This window comes from Nestor notabilis, unplaced genomic scaffold (assembly GCF_000696875.1).
Source record: "Nestor notabilis isolate BGI_N333 unplaced genomic scaffold, ASM69687v1 scaffold5306, whole genome shotgun sequence".
In the NCBI taxonomy this organism is placed as follows: domain Eukaryota; kingdom Metazoa; phylum Chordata; class Aves; order Psittaciformes; family Psittacidae; genus Nestor; species Nestor notabilis.
This window is the reverse complement of record NW_009932306.1, coordinates 34806-54410: the sequence shown is the minus strand read 5'-3', so window position 1 is coordinate 54410 and position 19605 is coordinate 34806. Positions and strand designations below refer to the sequence as shown.

Genomic DNA, 19605 nt, shown 5'->3' with positions numbered 1-19605 from the left:
ATCCATATTTGATGACCTTATACACTAACCTAATACTAAGTAAAGAGCTTGTTTTTTCTTCAGCTAGTATCTGTAGATAAACTTTTAAAAAATAGATGTGTAAAGTAAATAATGACTAACAACCAAATGTGGATATAACATCTATATTTAGATGTTGACAGTTGAGTATAACCTTGCTGATGCTTGCTTGAACTGTGCACATTTTGCGTGCAACTACTGAAAACATAACTGTGGAAATCCTGCATCAAGAATAAGACTGGAGAACGTTGAGTAATTTAAGGTATGAATAATACAGATGAATTGTAATTACTTAAACAACATCATCAAAAAAGGCACTTAAACCCCCAAGAAATTCAGAGGCAATGCATAAGCAAAATGCCGATGTGTTAAAATTTATCTTTAATTCTAACTTTTAAAGTATTGTTTATTGTGAATAAATCATTATGAGCTAATTGTTACCTGTCAGATGAGCTATGGTAATTGAGAGAATTTCCAAGAACTGATTTTAAAAGCTGTTTTGTTGTAAAAGAAAGAAGAGATAAAGATACTGAGGTTCAGGACTCCTAGAGGTAGGAAATGGAACCAACTTCTTTAAGTGAAATTTTGAACCAAGTTCCATTCTGTTTTCTTAGCAAAACTCCCCTCATTAACTTGATGATTTCTCATTTTGTGAAACAGGCATTCTTTAATTAGAAGAACCCCATAAATTGGTACTTATTCTGTATATAGGGATTGTTCTGTATGCATACATCTGCAGATGGGGAGAACATCAGGGTGTAGCAGAAGAACTAAAAGGGGGCCTTCAGATTGGCCCACTTCTTCCGGTGAACACAGGGTGCTGGTCATGACTGCACCACAGAAGTCCTACAAGCCTTTCTGTGGTAAGTCTGCTGTAGTAAATGAATTATTTGTCAGTTACTCTCACGTTTATGTTTGTGATCACAAACTAACAATTTGTGCATGTGTCTTGGTATATTTTTTTTTTCTAATTTTTCAGTTAAATTTTCTTCATCATTATATTTTAATTTTTCTGTTTATCTTTTGTTTTAAGGGGTTGGATAATGGTATGAGCTATAAATCAATTTAGGATTCCTTTTTCTTTTCCTGTCTTGCAGATACTTATCATCTGGTAGGAAATGCATTGCGTAAGAGAAGGGTCAGAGAAAGAAATTGATGATCCCAGCTTGAAAGACTAAATTGAGGCAGGTAATGATGCTTGTAATTCTTCTCATTTGATATGAAGACTAGGTAGTAGCTGTATCTTGGAATGCTGCATGATCTATATTAATGAAGCAAAGTACAGAATCACAGTTCTTTTACCTAATTGCTTTGTAAAAAAAAAAAAAACCCACAATAAAAAAATTAAAGTACTGTTGTACCATTCTTTCTCTTAGATGACCCCTGTGATGAGATCATCCAGTGTACCACCATTTTCCTCCTAGACGATAGGAAAATCAGAAGAAGCCTGTGAAAAAAAGGATTACATTGCACCCATTTTTTTCTCTAGATATATTTCCTCATGTTGTAAATTGTTTTAAAGAAAATGCTATCATCCAAAATTGAAATCAGATGAATAGCTTATAATAAAAGTATATAATACATAATTATTTAAGTATGTTTTTATTACAAAGAAAATTCGGCGTTAATTTTTTCATAAAATGATACACTTCTGAAACAGAGAGATGCTATGGACAACTTAATGAGACTAATGCGCATAAGAGATCTGTCTTATAAGGGTGTTTTATTGTTGGTATGTTTGCTACTAAATGAGATATATCCATTTCCTTTTTATCACCTCTAAATATAGCTAAGCTAATGTGAGATACCTCATAGTATCTTTCTCCATTCTGTTATACTTAACAGACTTGCATATGATTTCATCTACGATGACTTTGATGCAGAGTCATGTCATTGATTAGCATTAACTTATGCTGATGTACATAAGCAAAGAGTCAAACCATTGGTTCATAGAGACTAGAGACTTACTGACTGCTTAGTTCAGCCTTGAAATTCAATCTTCTGAATAATGACACACAGCAATATCCAAATTGGGAATGAATTATGTATGTAAAGGGAGCTCTAAGCATGCTGGGATACTGACTATGGACCTGTTACTGAAGAGATTTCTGTTAGGTAGGAGCTGATGCCAAGAATTTTTGACATTTGTGGGATAAGTCCATCAATTGGCAGGATATGTGAAGAAGTGATTCTGGAAATGGAGGTTATGTGGTAAGACATGGGGGCCTAGAAAATCTGCTAGACTCTACTGGGAGGGTCCATAGAGAGCTGTAAATAACTAGATAGTATTTAATCAAGAAGCAGTGGAGTAAGTAAACTATGAAATAAATTGTTTCTGTAGTATGTCAACAGAGTTATGTAGTTGGCAATTTTCCACCAGGTAACTTTTTATACTGTCTAGGTTTCCGTTCTTACTCTAGACGTTTCTCTCTTCTTTGTACAGTTAACCTACATCTTATAGTTTCTAACCCGTAAACTATTTATAACTGTTTCAAATTATCTTGTGCCAAAATGTCTTTCTGTACAAGTTTTGCTACCTGACATCAGCAGAGCTTGGGTAATAGTTGCTAACAGTCTGCTGTTACTTAAAATAAGGAAAATCTATCAATTCATAGAGTTCCCATTTAATTTGCTTGTTGGTTTTTTTTTTTTTTTTGTCATTTAGTGACAGTGTTGTGTGTTCTTGTTTTCACTGAGAGCTTCTAAATGAACAGTCAGAGCAAATTAAACATATGGAACATACATGAATGGCATTTATACCTAGACTGAAGATTTGACATGTTCAATCAGTAATATGTACTTAAACCAGTGACAGAAGTGTAAGATCAAGGCTCCCTAGTGATTTACGGAAGGCCTAGACGAAATTCCCCACAGGGAGGTTTGTGAAGGCATAGAAAGTAAACTACCACATTTGAAAGGATTGTTAGGACTGACCTTGTCTAAGCCCATGAAAACTTAAGTAATAGATGTGAAATAAATGTGAAATGCAACATCTCAAGCAGTTATCAAGGTAAAGAAGAGTTGTAAGAAATGAACCTGAGAAAACTGACTAAAGCAGGTTGCTATATTTGCTCTGTAGTGTGAAGGTAGTATGAAAAATAAAATAGTCAGTATGAGTTATGGAATCCCGTGAGAGATGTGTCAACATTAAGAGGTGCTTAACTCCTACAGAGAAGTGTCAGAACGCTGAAGCATAGGTAAAGCATAAACATATTCAAGCAAGCAGCCTCAGACCATAGAATTTTTCTGTTAACATGATAATCAATGAGTTAATAATGTTAATGTTTATGTACTAATAACTGGGCTTAAGACTATATGATGAAATAAAGTTATTTCATCCCCTAAAATATAGTGGTCTGTACAGTGGATGCTTGGCAACACAGAACATAAAGTAAATGTTGAATGGAGATTTATTTATTTGATCTATGGTGGTAGTTTTCACTTGTTTAGCACCTTCTGCTCAGCTGTTTCAAAGAGCTTTAGAAATATGTGATTAATATGTCAGTGAGATGTATTATATTTTGAAATCAGATTGTAAATAAAAGGCAGAAAAAGTGTGGTTCTCCTTCATTATCGTGCATATAATAGTCTGTGCCAGCACACAGACTAAGGTTTGATCTGTTTTCTGCTCTGAGTTTTAGGTCATAGACTACTATAAAAAGAATTAATTTGGTATATGCTTATCTGCAGATTTTTATTATGCTGATTTTTATCAACAATATAGACTCTGAAGTGTTAATGCATGTATTATGTGATAAATAGAGATCAGGATTTTTTTCAGATTTGTGTTTCTTGTCATGGCAAGGGATTCTCAGCAACAGATTGAGTTTTCCAAAGATAAGTGCTCTTTTTAAGTCAAACTATACAAATGCAAATCTCCATAGTAACACTGTAGATTCTTCTGCCAACCTGTGCTCTTCCAAATTTGCTTATCAAACTGACGGTAGTTTTACAGTTGTATAAAAACAGTCTTTGTCATGTAGTTAGAATGTAGAAATAAGATAAACAATTTTATTGGTGATTTCACTTATAATAGCATCTATTGTATATCCTTTCCGTTTACACTGCAGGTATTTTATGTGCTTGGTTCATTTGTGGGGGGTACAAAGTGTTCTGAAGGAGAATTTTGCAGTGTCGTACTGCATAACATATAGTTAAGATAAACATGTTGGAGAAACAGCTTATTGACTGAGATAGCTTTAACATGATTCATTTAGTATGTTGAGAATTCTGTTTCTATTCTATAAATCTCTGTTGTCTAATGAGATAACTAGCATTTCCCTGTCATGGGAATTACTAGCAAAATGACCTGTGCTAATGGAATCAAAAAGGCATAAATAAAATGGCTTCAGCTTAAAAATACTTTTCTAAATGAGTTAGAAATGTTCATTTGACTGATATAAATAAATAACCTGAACCATGCAAAGGTATATATTGCTTTTAATATGATTCTGTTGCTAAGTAAGATTTGACGTTGGTCATTACTCCTGAAATGACTTGCTTGCCTTCTCAGTTCAGAATGAACCTCAGCTTCATGATAAGGGAAAGCCACCTAAGGGATCCTTTTTACTGTAAGGGACTGTTAGAGGAGGTTCCTGCTGCTCTTTGTGGCCGTGGGTGACAGCAAGAATGAAACAAAATAGATGTTGCAGAGTGATTAGTGTGGTACAGCTTAGCCTCCCATGGTGCCAAACTCCCCGATTCCACTGGGAAGCAGAGCAGTGTATGCACTATGCTGATCAAGAGGCTATTCAGCTGACGAGAAGCATTGTGTGTGCTTCCCTGATCTCAGAAGGAGGCAGCACTGTGGATTCTAAAAACTGTGGGTCCTGATGATTGCTGGTGCATAAGGTATTCCGAATAGATTATCTATAAGTCGTCTTTGTCTGAAAAAGACAGTTCTTGAGTGGGACTTGTGGGGCTGTGCAATCCTAACACTGGGCAGATGGTGTAGTTCCATATGAAACATTGAGTGTGCGTACTGACCTACCTTCAAACCTTAAAATGAGAAGTAGATCTAAAGCATGATCAAATGCTGTTGGCATGGCATAGTGACAGGATGTACCTGTTTATGTATGGGAAATGTCTGTATTTTTACCCATGAAATAGATGTTCATATGGTCATATGATTAGTGATGGGCTGCAAGTTTTTCAGGAAAATGGTAGCAATGTGCAGGTTGGCATAACTGTCCAGTAGGCAGAAAGGAAGAGACTGTGGGCTAAATTATTCTGTCTTCCTACATATAGTGGGAAGTTTACCACTTCTGGTGACTAAAAATGCTCATTTTGTGGACTAACAACTGGTATTCTGATACTTATGTCTATACTTAAGATTGTGTGAAGCTTATTCAGGTGTATAAAGGTCCATGTAGATGTCTATTCAGTAATGCTGCTGATGAATACGTGTGTATCCTGCAAGGAAGAAAGTATGTACTTTTGGTGCATAGTAAACTGTGGGAAAAATTATTTCAGATTACTAAATCATGTTGTAGCTGAATCTAGTTAATGTTCCATGGTGGTTTGATATTCAGAAAGCAGTTTTGTCTTGATTTATAGATAGATCTTATTGAACTGGTCTGGAAGTCCAAAGTCCAAAGTCTTGAGACTTTTAATGGCTATAACCCATCTGCTTTTTATATATTCTTCAGTTCATCTGTGGGACAGATCTCATGAATATGCACATGCAGTCAGCTGATGAGCAGAAACAAATCTGTAAAGAACAGACCACTTAATAAGATACAGGTAGTAGATCTTCTAGCTTTCTGAACATTTGTTGGATTTGACAAGCCATCTTAATTTGTTCAGGGTTTTTTATTGTTTTTATAAATCGTAATTTTTTTTATTTTTAATTAGTTTATGAAGCTTTTAGGAGAAACAGTTGCTGAAACATACCTTGGAAGGAACTTACACCTGACCTTTGGATGACCTGATAGAAAATGACTGTTAACTTGTTTGCATTTCTATGTTTATAGCTTGCTCTTTGCAATATGAAAATATCTCTTGTATGGCATCCTTCTTTGTACAGGGCCACAGTAACAGAAGTTAGTGTAGGGGGGCTGAATTACAATTGCTGCAGTAACTATTGTCAGGACTTTACTGGTGTGCATGTGTAATTGTTTTCCACTAGTTTGCATTTACATTATAAGAAGGGTCAGCAGCTAAGTTCATCATACTCTTCTGATTTCCACAGACACCTTTTTGAAAAAGTTTTTCAACAAAGCATTATGTCACTATGTTCTAATAATCTTTTTGCTTAAAATTCTGTGTACTTAGATGGTGGTGCTGTTCTTCCAGTAGTTTTGACATCTTTATGATGTGATCTTTCACAGAAGAATTATGTATGTTCTACTCTAAGACTACTGTGCTTGAGAAGTCTACTTTCAGACCAGTCAGTTTATTTCTGGTCTGAATCTGTTAAAGCTAATTGTGTATTAGTAAACTACTATGGTTGCAATTCTTTACTTTGTAGCAAAATACTTTGCATATTAGGAAATTGGATATTTAGGCATAAAACATGGCAGTAGCAAGAGTAAGAAAACGCAGCAGCTTTTGCAAATTGTGCTCCCAAGTGATTTTTAAGGTGGTTGTAAGAAGAGATATAGTTTTAGTGGGCACAAGGGTTTAATTAAACCACAGAACTCCATTTAAAATTTCAGTTTATGTACTTCACAAGATATCCAGGACTTTTTAGGAAGTGCCTGAACTAGAGCCTTGAAACATCTTGTCCGTATATGCCATATTTGCCTTACACGGGATAAATTAGGCTTCAGTTGCAATGTACAACCAATAGCGGGTGGCTTAAACTGGGCTAGGGGACTCAGTGTCTTTGGTGCATATTCCTGAACTAGAGTATGTGAAAGCAGGTAAAGATTGTAAAAAATGAAGATGTTACTAAGGTATGAAGGAAAAAAAGGTAATGGATGCATTTAGATGCATGTTGGGACCCCGTTGTGAATTGTAAAGTATGCAAACCTGACTGAAGTCAGACTATTCACTCAAGCTTCTTCAATGATCAGTTGGTCAGTGATCAGCTGTGATGGTAATCTGCCTGCACTTGTCTGTGCTGAGAAACTGTGAATCATCTGCTTTAAACCAGAAAGGCATCCTATCTCCCCAGCTGTGTAGTGAAGGGTTCAGAATATAGAGTGGCTCCCTTCCTGTGATAATGGTTTCTGCCTCAGACCCTCCTTGAAACTCTAAAAGGAGTGTTTCCTTTCCTTGTTAAACCTCCATTTTGTTCCCCAAAGCATGGAAGAAACAGGAAGGTGAGTGGGACTTCTCAAGAGAAAGGAAGTAGCAAGGAAGAGAAAGCTGTTGCTTTTGTACATGGAGAACAGGACAACATAATGCTGCATTGCGTTGTCCTGTTGTCCACATACGAAAGAAAATGAGATCTGACAAAGGGTGGCATAGGTAAGAGCAGGAGGGAGAGAGCATTAAGCCTCTGCCCTTATCTGCTACTCTCTTTCAGTTCCTTTCTTCTCCCTAAAGATCTCCTGAAACAAGTGCCACCCTGAGAAGCTTTGAACTGTCTGCCATTGTTTTGTAACAAAGATGATGTAGAATGTGTAGAATGTCTAAACCAGCAATAATTCCAAGTTCTAGTATTTGAAAAATGTAGATATCAGATAATAAATAGCATGTAATTATTTTCTTAGTAAAATAAAGCATTTTTATTTTTTGAAACTATACCTGCTGTATTCAGCCCTTCTTCAAGTCTGTCTCCAAAAGTTAACAAACCAAACCCCATACTCTATAGCGATGTCAATTTAGTGCCTGAAAATGCAAAAATTGGAAAGTGTTAGATAACTCTGTTACCACTTCTGTTCGTGGTGGGATTTTCTGAATACATTTGGTAACGTGTTCTGTACAGAATTTGGTATCCTACATCCTCATGTAGTTTTTCTCCATTTGTCTGTTTTCCGATCTTACCCTGTTTACATCATCATGTGGATTCCTGAAGTTCTGAAAATTCGCCTTCAGGGTCTGATTTAAATCACAACAGATAATACCAGTAATTTCAGTGGAGATTCTTTTGATTTGCATCTTTAGAGAAAGCTAAGCATTTAGATATTTATGATATATGATCTATGCATTCAGCATTTATTTTAAGTACTGATGCACAGCAAAGTAGTTTGTAATCTGCGCCTTAGCCCCAGGGCTACAGATATTCATGTTCAGCATATAGTTACAGAAACGATGCAGTCTCTAAACTGTGTAAGAAAATGCTGTCTTGCTGTTTATTGCCTTGAGGCAAGGAAAAGGAATAAAACAAAAGGTTTCAGGTTTTTTTTCCTTCCTTAAAACGAAATCAGGGAGAGGAAGTGGCATTGTTTTAAAGACACAATATCAGATGTTTTTAACTCTTGCCATAATTTTAATGCAGGCAAGGAACTGTAGCATCTCTTATGCAGTGACAAACCTATTTTTCCACCGGTCATATTTTTGGTTAAAGAGGGTTTTTTTTTTCATTCGGGTAAAAAGGAAGACTGAAAGAGGAAACTTGAACAGATGGGTTGAAGTTACCAAGCAACACTTTGTTTCCCAGGCAATGGAAGAAGAAACAGAGCAAGTGCTAAGTGGATTTTCTTCTTTTTTTTATTTACCAGGTTTTTTTTCATAGTATTGCAAACTGATGTATGTATTTTGGTTTAACAGACTTCTGACAAACTAAAAGAATGATAGATATTCAGCTGGGTGATAACTACTTCTGCAAGCTGCCTGCTGTGTGACTTCAGTGATTCTTTCTTGTAGTTATGGCAGTACACAGTACAGGTGAAAGCAACACATCAGACACATCTCAACTAGTTTTTGTAGATGACACTGACAGTGTTTGCTTCACTCCAATATTCTCATATACAATCGACTCTATTTTGCAATATTCTGATGTAAATGTGTTCCTGTAATGATACATTCAGGCTTTTCTGCAGAATATAACTTTCAGAATTAAATGAGTGTTCTGGATTCTCAAATCTTTAGACATTACCCTTACCTCTTCACTGTGGAAAACGACTGACTTGGTTGGCATATCTCAACTGACAGGTTGGGTATAGAGTGTAGTACTTAGGTGATCCTTTTGTGTTTTAATTTGATCCAGCAAGCCAACACTTACCTGCACATCTGTTAACAACTTGGGAATGTAGGGATGGAATTTGTCTGAATATCTAGAGGAGATGACTTTGTTAATTGGGAGTTCTGGCATTCTGTTACGTGACAGTGTGGCAAGTGTAACCTTTATTAATTAGGTTATAATGATATCTAATTTTTCATCTACTGATCTCTCTTCACCCTTCTCTGTAGGGCCGCTCTTAATCCATTCATCCTTTCCCAAGCCTGTACTGATACCGGTTGCTGTGACTTAGGTGCAGGGCCTTGGCCTTGTTTTGAACTTCATGCAGTTCACTCAGGCCTACTCCTCCAGCCTGTCAAAGCCCCTCTGAATGGCATCACTTTCTTCAAGAATTATCAACTAACTGCTGTACTTGGCTTGGTGTCATCCACAAACTCACTGAGGGTGCACTCAATCCCACTGTCTGTCATTGATCAAGACATTAAATAGTATTGGTGCCAATACAGACCCCTGAGGGACACCACAAATATCACCACAAAACTTTCTCTGCATTTAAAAAAAAAATTGCTATACCAAAGAGCCAAGGAACTTACACATTTGAAGTCTTATTAGCTCTGATGTTTGTTGACTTTGCTGATTAAGGCCTGATGTTTAAACACTAAATAGCCTAAACCAGCAGTAATTTTAAATGCATGTAAGTAAAACCCACCCATATTTAGAAAAGTACTTCCTGGAGAATTGGGGAATTGAAAATCAAAACCATAAATAATTTTAGCTGGTGATTTTACTGAGCCAATGTGAAACGAGACAGTAAGGGATACGCTAAAAGATAATAAAGCAGTATATCCATTTGTAACAATGTATGGATATTAGAAGGCAGACCTGTGAAACTATGCTTTTCAAAATAAAAATGTCTCATGCTCATTGGTTTAAAGCATTAACTACAACATGGGGATGTGCATCACATAGGGAACGACAACACTTTCCTTGTTTGGCTCAGGCAGACAAGTGATGCTTTGCTCAAGGATTGATGTTTCATCAGTGCTAAGTTTATAGAACTGATTTCTAACAAAGTGGACTATATGTTCAAATCTGTGTCTACTAACGCCAGCTGATATATTCTTCAGTAAACTAGAGATTTGTCCAGTAAGCATGTGAAATGTATTAATTCTGGCTCTGAGTAGTTGAGTTTGAGTCTGGTTTTGGTTATTTTGCTTCCATTCAAGAACAAACATTTAAACTGGTTTTTTACCTGCATTTGGTGTCAGAGGAGCATGAATGCACAGAAATGCTGAGTGTGTGCTTAGGATGGAAGGTGGGGAATGTGCTGAAGTGGTTATTAACCCTTTGTCTTTTTGCTTTTCTAGAACAGAACTGTTACATTTCAGCTTGTTTAAGGGAGCTAGCAGGATGTTAGTCATTTGGATTTGAGGAGAACTATTGGAAAATTCTGTTCCTATAGAACTGGCCCATGGAAATACCACAAGCATTATATGTTGGCACTGCTTGTAGCGTCCTATCTTACGGTACTATACATGCTTTAAAAGGGTTTTGAGTTTATCTTTTTAGTTTGTTTGTTTTGGTGTTTTTTGTTTGTTTATGAAGAGTGAAATTGGCACACAGCAGCATCTCTGTTGTGTGTTCTGGATCTTAGGATCGTATTTGGTAATGATTGCTGTGACTTTCCCCTTTTAAGCTTTGCCTTATGCTGCTGATGGCAGGAGCTAGGGAAGTCTACTCTTAGTTATGCCCTGAGGTGGAATTCCACTGTTACGCCGTGGTTAGTATTGTGTTACTCTCATTGTAAAACTGACCTGATATTTCTTTCAACGTTATTAAAATTGTGTGTGTGTGTGTGTGTGTTTGTGTGTGTTCAAACTTCTAAAGAGGGAGGAGTGAATAGTTTTGGAGGATGGAAGGTGATCTTTAAATCATGGATCTGATGGGTAAGGATTTTTTAAACATGGATTACAGGGTTTGTTTTGATAAGGATTTTGCATTTTCTAGAATTTGAAAATGTGATTTAAAAAAAATACTCTTCTAAAAAACCCCACACCCAAACACAAATGCTTAAAAATCTTGGTTTATGACTATGTTTCATTCATGTGTCCTTACGTAAATTGACCCCTTTTAGTGCACCTGGGATATTAATAAATGCCTATTTTAAACATTTATTTTTTAAAAAATTGGCATTTCCGTGCAGTTTTAAAGCTTCATATGCACTGCAAAGAGCAAGTTTTTTAGCCAAGATGTTTCCAGAGCATGTGTGCTTTGCAGAAGTGTAAGCAGTGATTGGAACTTTTATTTTCTGATCCTGACAACTCCTGAAAACATATGTATGGGCTTCCTTTACTTGTATCCATTCAAGGGGTTTGTTATGGTTTTTAAAATAAATTTACAATGGGGGAAAGAGAGAAAACTATTTACTGCTGGGTTTCTTTCTCTGAAGGTATTTGTGAAGCAGTAACTTTTCCCTTAACTTTGGAGAAGTGATTTTTGTAGGAGGAAAAGAGATTAATGATACTGGGCAAAAAAGGAAAGGATCCTCTGGACATTTTGTTCCTTCTACAAAGAAAAGAAATTTTCAAGAATTCTGGTGAAAGTAGAGTTTCAGTAGCTTCTTTCAGGAAACATTCTATGTGCTTTCAATTAGAAGCTAAATTGTCCCACATGCATTTCAAGCTCCATACACAAATCATCTTTTCACTTGATACTTTTTATATGTGGTCTTGCCAGAGGACACTATTCTAATATGACAACATACGTGGTTTCTTGAAGGTGTTTTTGACACATATGTCAAAGAAAAGCTGCATTTCTTAAAGATCAGATTATTTTTCCTTATAGTCTGTTTTTAAGCGTATTGGTAAAACATAAGCCCTTCTTTTGTGCATGAATTCAAGAGTAAATGGAAGTATGATTGTTGTAAAGAAATATTTTGGCTAGCGATTCAAATTGGTTGGCTTAATCTGGTATAAAAACTTCCTCCTTCTCCCCCTCTTCACATACCCAAGTTTTATAATGTAGACTCAGAGTGGTGTCAAAGTTATTCAAGAGTAATACCGAGGCCAATGAGTTTATTGCTAGACTTGTCTGTACTTCTGATCTGCCTTTATAGTTTGGTGGTGGTGTTCAATTCATGCAATTTCTTCCATATTCATGAAAACTCATTATTTGAAAATGCTAAATGAAGAGGGAATTAGGCATGCATCTGAGTATTTTGCTTAACTATGAGAACTTAGTTGACAAAGAAACTCACTAGCACGGTACTTGTATAGCTATTAGCTCTTCATAATTTCCCATAATTTTTCTTTCCATATGCTTGTATCCACATTTTCATTTCTTCAAACTATAAAATTTGTTGGGATTTGACAAAATTTCTTTAACAGGTTCTGACAGAGTTCCAATACCTATGGGAGTTTGTTTTTAAGAGATGACCGATGGCAACATGATTTTTGGAATCCTTGCTAATAATAGGGCTTTGTTTTCCTACATACTGGAGCCAGACATGGGAATCTTCAGTGTTGTCGTTTATAGTTTCCAGAAAGATAAGAGTTTGATCAGTATTTCTTAAATACACTTTCATCTAAATTACTATGAGACCATTTTGGCTGGGGTAGATGTAAAGGGTTAGAAAACGGGGAAGAGGAGATAAGCTTGTATGTTAAATATAAATTCCTATATGTTAGGTTTTAGCAGTATTCTGGTTAAATAGAATTTGATTGGTCTTTCTAATGGTATTTTTGGCTGAAGAAACACTAAAGTGGCTGTGCTTTTACTTAAATAATTGATCGAAATATTAATATACTGCTGATTTTAAAATTTAAAGTTCAGACAAGCTGATCATGTAGAAGCAATACCAAGGCTTTCTTATCCAGGAGAATGGAAGCAGTCTGCTTTGAGGTGTTTGAGAGAACTAGCAGCTCCTATACTATTGGCTGCTGTGATTTACAGATTTTTACATTTTGCCTAGGAATACATGAAGCTAGATTTACTGACACAATGGTTTCTTATGCCTGGTTTTGCATTGCCTTAGGTATGGTATGGTTGCTGCCATCTTTAATTATCTATCATCTTCCAATGGTTATTTGATTCTGATGTCTTTGTTCCTGTTATATCGTTATTTTTTATAAATCTTGAATTATGTGTTAATTTTTAAAAATCTCCTGGTTTACAACTCCATTTTCCTTCTGCTCTTTAATCAGCAGAAGCTTACCATTGAAAGGCAGGCACTCACTGACAATTTCATGATACCTTCTCTAAATTGCCTACTTTTCTCAAGAAGTCCTTTCTAGCACTTTTTATCATGCTACTTCAGGCACTTTTACGTAAATAGAAGGTAAAACCTTGAACTGCATTAAAAGTATTGGTTTAGCCTTTTGTTTAAGAGTTTTAGCTCAGTCTCATCTAATCAGAGCAATGCATAATCAGCGATGCCTTAGGAACCTTAATAAAGTACATCAGACAGAGAATAAAAGGAGGATCTTTTTGCAGCATTCTGGCTTTCCTGCATCCAAGTGTCTCCTAATGGAGTTGAGATAAAAAGGAAGTTTCAGTTGGGTTTTAATTAATATTAGGTTCAGACTATGTTATGTAGTGTGCATTTTGAGTACCAGTTGATAATGATAAAATCTTACAAGGTCTTTTTAACCATTTCTGAACAAAAGAACAGGACTTATCTTCCACCATTATTTTAGGAAAAAAAAGATATAAACTATGTCCTCTTGGGATTTTTTTGATGTTTAAATTAGTGGTAAAATTGTGTGCTTTAGTTACTTCTGAGGCAAACACAAGATGCTAATGACATATGAAAGAAACATATGAAAGGAGAAATGAGTGGCTAGCTTTGTTTTAAGACTCATTTTGGTCTAAAAGCAGACAATATTAAAGCAAATTTAATGTGAAGAAAAAGCTCTATTTACCTGTCAATTTTGTGTGGGTGTGTTAATCACCTTGACGACTGAGCCTTATCATGAAATCCCAAGTGTAGGCATCTGGTTATTCAGAATTATAATGAATTTATATGTGCAAAGCGGTTGTTCAGAACTGCTACCAATTGGAAGGGTACAGAGGTCAAGGGTTATAATGAAAGTGTAATTTCATAAATACATCTCTGAGGGATTATTAGGGTAGACCTTGATGGTTGCAGAAATGATGGCAGAAGTAATTTGTCGTGGATAAATGCATAAGCATCAAGAGTTCCATTCTGTGCAGGTCAGGTTAAAAGAAACTATCCCTGATGGTATGTTTTTTCTTTTTAAGTATTTTATAAACCTCCCTGGGCTTTTTATTAAAAAAATTAAAAAGTCAAGCGGCATCATTCCAAAAATGATGTAATGGACAAAAATCTGGTTTCCTTAGGCTATAAGGACTTCATGAAACATTCAGAATATCTCTTGGTTAGCTGTTCAGTCAAATTTGAAACCCTCCAGATGACCCCTGGTAGTAAACCAATCAGTATAAGGTATCATGTGCATGAAGTGGAGTATCCTTGAATCAGCACCCCAAAAGTATATCCCTGAATCAGGAACCCCAAAAGAAAAAATGCATACATAGAGCAACATAAATTCAAGAACTGAGCCTTGTGGGAGTCTCCAAACATTTGAATCTGATTGGAAGAAAACCCACACAAAATAATGAAGTGGGAGTAATTTTCTGATCTTCTCCAGAATCCTAAAGTCTGCTTCATTTTACCATCAGGGATAGAGAAGAAAAGCTTTTAAGTCAGCCAGCATCAGATTGATTCATAAAGCAAACAGGAAAAGTATTATGAGGCAAGGCTTCATGCTATGATAGACATCTAGGAATACTCATCTTTGGCAGACTATTCATCTTTGGCTAAGGGGGTGGAAACTCTGGTTTGTCTCCCTGGGTAATGTGTGGAATCCTGTTTATATTCCAGCTTAGTTTATGTGGCCTTGGGGAGCAAAGTCTGGTCTTAGAATTAGCTGTAATTTTTGCTGATCAGATAGTGGTATGAGTGGCCAACTATTTTTCCATGACTTTTGAAGATCCAACGAATCTACGACATATTATTATTTTTTAAAACTTTTGTGTAGTGAAGGTACTTGTTTCATCTGAAACAAACAGCTGGTGGTGATTGAGAGATTGCCTGTATAGGTGATTTGCAATGGCTTCTTTCTTTTTATAATGTGGAGACTTAGTTGTGCACAGTCCATAGTAGATTATATAGTTAATAGTCTATCAATTGATTGTTAAGTTGTACATTGTTTGACTCAAGAGAAGGGGATTTGAAAGATAGGAATAAAGATAATTAAGACCCAGAGTGTTACGTGTGTTATGGTTTGGGTTGGTTTTTTTGTTTTTTGGGGGGTTTTTTGTTTGTTTGTTTTTTGTTTTTTTTTTTGATGACTCCTTCACCCTGGAGAAGCATAATTTGGAAGTCACAGTTGTTTGGGATCTGGAGTCAGCTAATGTCTTTGTGATGAATGAACTGAGCTTCTCAGCCTACTAGGCATAAATGTATTTTTTGTGGTTATAAAGTTAGTTCAAGTGTGTATGTGGAGCACTGGGGTAGAAAGAGCAGGGAGAGCAAGAAATCTGCCATGGTAGTCCTGTCCTTTAGAGGGGAAGGTCTCTGAAGGACTAGAAACAGGACCGTATCTGTCCTGTTTCAGTTTAGTTTTATAATAAACTGCTCAGATGGTTTGTGGGAGGGGTATAAGCATCACAGTATTCTTAGAATCATAGAACAGTTTGGTTTGGAAGGGACCTTCAAAGGTCATCTGGTCCAATGCCCATGCAGTGAGCAGGGACATCTTCAACTAGATCAGGTTGCTCAGAACCACATCCAGCCTGGCCTTGAGTGTCTCCAGGGATGAAGCATCCACCACCTCTCAGGGCCACCTGTGCCAGTACAGGGGAATGCGGGCAGGGAGGGGGCGCCGGGCAGTGTGCAGGCTGTGTGCGCCCTATGCATGGGATCTCTGGTGGCGAGAATGGGAGTGCCTGGGTGAATGTGGCTTTCTAAGTTCTGGAGTCCGAGGTTAAATCCCACTTTCCCTGCAGTCAGCTGGCCAACGGGGCCCCTCTCAGCTCTTTTCTTCCTCCGTCCCCTCAGCTGCACACAGGCTGGGATAACACAGCCAGCTTAGGCTTTTTGCCTTCTTAAATGATGATGTTTCATTACAGCTTTATATTGTTCTTAAATGATGATGTTTCATTACAGTGTTTCATTGTTCTGTGTAGACATGTGAGTGTTTTACTGAGATATCTCATACCAAGGTACAGCTCCTGTGTTTTATAAAAGAGTGAGTGCTGCTGTCTTCATACTCCTTGGGTTTTTGGTTTTTTTTTTCCTTATAAAGACCAGTAGACATTAATTTTGTTAGGTCTTAACTAATGGAATCTATTTTTATTTTACCTGCAGATTAAGATGCATGAAAAATAGTATGAAAATGTGAAAACTGAAATGTAATTGCTACTGTAGAGGGTGCTGCATCAACCCACTATAATTATTATCTTTAAAATGTCAAATTTAAATATAATGTCTTTAAATTTCTTATTTTGGATATTACAGGAAAAACTGAGAAGAAACTACAGTAATAGATTTCAAATGGCTTATTAGAGAATTAGTAACACTACTGAATTAAGTTTTGATGTTTAGGCAGAAACAGCAGCATTGTATTTGGACTAATAAATTACTTGCTGGCTTTGTCACCGTTGACATTAATTATTGATAGGGACTTCAGAAATAGCGCATGTGCCATTAGAGTTGACTGTAATATAAGACAGGGACTGCAGCGGTGCTGGAGGGCTTACGGAGAGGGGAGCACCTGTAGCTTTTGGAGTTACATGCTTCTAATAATCAGACTTTTATTTTTCTGAAATTAATTCATATGAGTGATGAAAATAATGGAAAGATGAGTCGTCAGGCTTATTTCTATCGTGTCCCTCCACAGGAATTACACAGAAGAACCCAGCTTCAGCCTGAGCCAGCAAAGACGAAGGCTCTGCAAACAGTTATTGAAATGAAGGTATGGTCTTTGCATGTTTTCCCATGCGTTATTTTTGTACTATGAACTCGTGTACTGCGTATGGTTGGGATGGAGTTAATTTGCCTCAAAGCAGCCTGTGTGGTGTTATGTTTTGAATTTGGGGCCAAAACAGTATTGATAACACACTGATGTTTTAGCTGTTGCTGAACAGCGCTTGCACAGAGTCAAAGCTTTCTCAGTTCCTAACTCTGCTCCCCCCAGGCTTTCAGCAAGTAGGTTGGGGGTGCACAAGAGGCTGGGAGTGAATGCATCTGGGACAGCTGAGTTGACCAAAGGGTTGTTCTATACTGCAGGATGTCATGCTCAGTAATAAAACTTGAGGGAAGGACATTTAGAGTTATGGCATTTGTCATCCCATGAATTCCATATTTTGCTTGGCTTGTGTTGCACAGCTTTGTTTTACATATTAAATTTACTTTATCTCGATCCATGAGTTTTCTCACTTTCACTTTTCCAGTTCTCTTCACCATCTCACTGAGGGGGAGTTAATGAGTGGCCGTGTGACATTTAGCTGCATACCAGGGTTAACACACAACTCCTCCATTTATAACTTTTACTATTAAATCATTAAATGCTTCCTTTTACTTCTCAATTTATTTTGCTGTGAATTTAGACATAATTAGTATTTCTCTCAGTCGTCTTAATAAGACTTTATTACAAAAATCAAGTTCAGCATTATGAAATAATAAGAACTGCATATTGCTTTTTAAAATTACTCAGGGCTGAGGAGAGGCAGTTCCGGGTGAGCCAAAGTAGATTGAATAAACTGACAAATGGAACAAAACGCAAATCGTCCAAAGTTGATGTAAAAGTCTTTTCTTCTTGAATTTTTTAAAACCAATACTTCTGTTGGTGTTATTTGGCCATCATTTTCCATCTAGCCTAAGGAAAATATTAATTGCATCCTCAGAGTGGTATGACAAAATGTGATGAAATCCCTTTCTTAGTCCTAAATTTAGTTTACTCTTTTTGATATATAACATTACTAAAGTGTTGTGACTTTTTCCCCCAATATCAAAAAGATAAAAATAACAATTTAAAAAAGTGAAAACTGATATTTTCACATAATTCCATAAATCTGGAATACACATCTTTAAGAAAAATACCATGAGACCTGATGTAATTTGTGAGCTGGCAGTGCTGCCTGAAACACATTAATGATGGTCTTTCAGTCTTAAAAGGAAGTGCAAATTAAAGGCCTCATTTTGCCAGTGACTTCTGTTATGAGCAAATGAGTTCAGCATGTCTGAACATTGTGGTAAATACACAGTTACAACAACAGCAGGACTTCATAAATATAGCCTTTTAATAGATAACAATGAGTTTGCATTATATGAGTAACAAAGAAGGTACGTCAGTTTCTAGTCTGTCTTCTGATGTGTATTTGCCTTGGACCTTCCCTGGTTATTCTAATTCAGAAGTCTATGTATGAAATCTAAAATGTGGGTATTTGCAGTAACTTGTTACCTGAAATATATGGGAAAGAAACTTGTTTCTTTCTATTAATATTCAGTATCATAAATTGAAAAATTTTGGGATACAGAAATAGTGTGTTAGAATAATTTATGGTCTCCTATGTGGGTTATTAACAATATAAGGGTTATGTTGCAAAATAATTTGCAATTCCTTTTCCTGTACCAAAACTCTTAGAAAAAAACAGGGACGGGCTGGGACAGAGGTAAACCACAAATGACACACGTGATAACTGTAGTTGCAGCCAGTCTGACAGTGTCTGTCCCTGAAGACAGAGAAGTCTTTTCTGTGTCTCCCGGGAGAGTACGGTGTGGTGTGTTTGATGTTCCCCTTCTTAAAAATCTGATCTGTTTAGTGAGGCCTTTCATTTGTCATGGATGAGACTGCAATCATGTTGCTGGAGCATTCTGATGCAGGGCTGCCTTTTGGCTCTGAGACACACAGTTGTTTCTCTTCCTGTGAACACACAATCCTTTGGGGTTGCCCTGTCTAAAACATGCCTAATATTGAAAAGAAAAAGGGACAAATGTAAGATGTTGAAATCCACATGATTAAACAGCAGTTTTCATTACAAGTTCCAGCTTTGGTATGTTTTCAAGTAAATTTAAATTGTCTTAATCCAGACAGCATTTGTTTTGAAAAAAATGTGGAACATTTGTTTTGAATGATCAAGCATTGAAGCAATTATTTCTCTACAGTGTTGAGGGTAGAAGGAGGGAGAGGATTACCCTGTAATATGGCAATCTGGGGCCAAACACTCCCCCGTGCAGAGGCTCCAAGCAGTATACATTTCTCTATACCGCACCCAACCCCTTCCACCCCCTCACCACTTAGCTTTTGTCTGAGTCCCCTCCGTGGCTCCCCCAGGCTCTGCCAGGAGGCAGCTTTCCCTCTTTCATAAATCCCTGTATTCTTTCCTGTGGTTTTCTTCTGTCCCTTGCCACTGCTGAATGCTTTCTGTCCCTTTTCCCAGTCAGTGCTCCCTCTCGTTCAGTGAAGTATACCTATCATTTCATATGTGATTGTTTT

The 19605-nt window shown here is 36.7% G+C and overlaps 1 protein-coding gene across 1 annotated transcript in view; it reads left to right on the top strand.

Annotated features, from left to right (window-relative positions):
- LOC104407129 (ERC protein 2) overlaps positions 1-19605 on the top strand; it is a gene marked incomplete at both ends in the record, with an annotated part of 56171 nt that overhangs the window by 23866 nt on the left and 12700 nt on the right. Inside the window, one exon of the mRNA XM_010016316.1 lies at positions 17008-17082. Within this exon, the coding sequence (XP_010014618.1) occupies positions 17008-17082 (75 nt within the window). The remainder of the gene's footprint in view (positions 1-17007; positions 17083-19605) is intronic.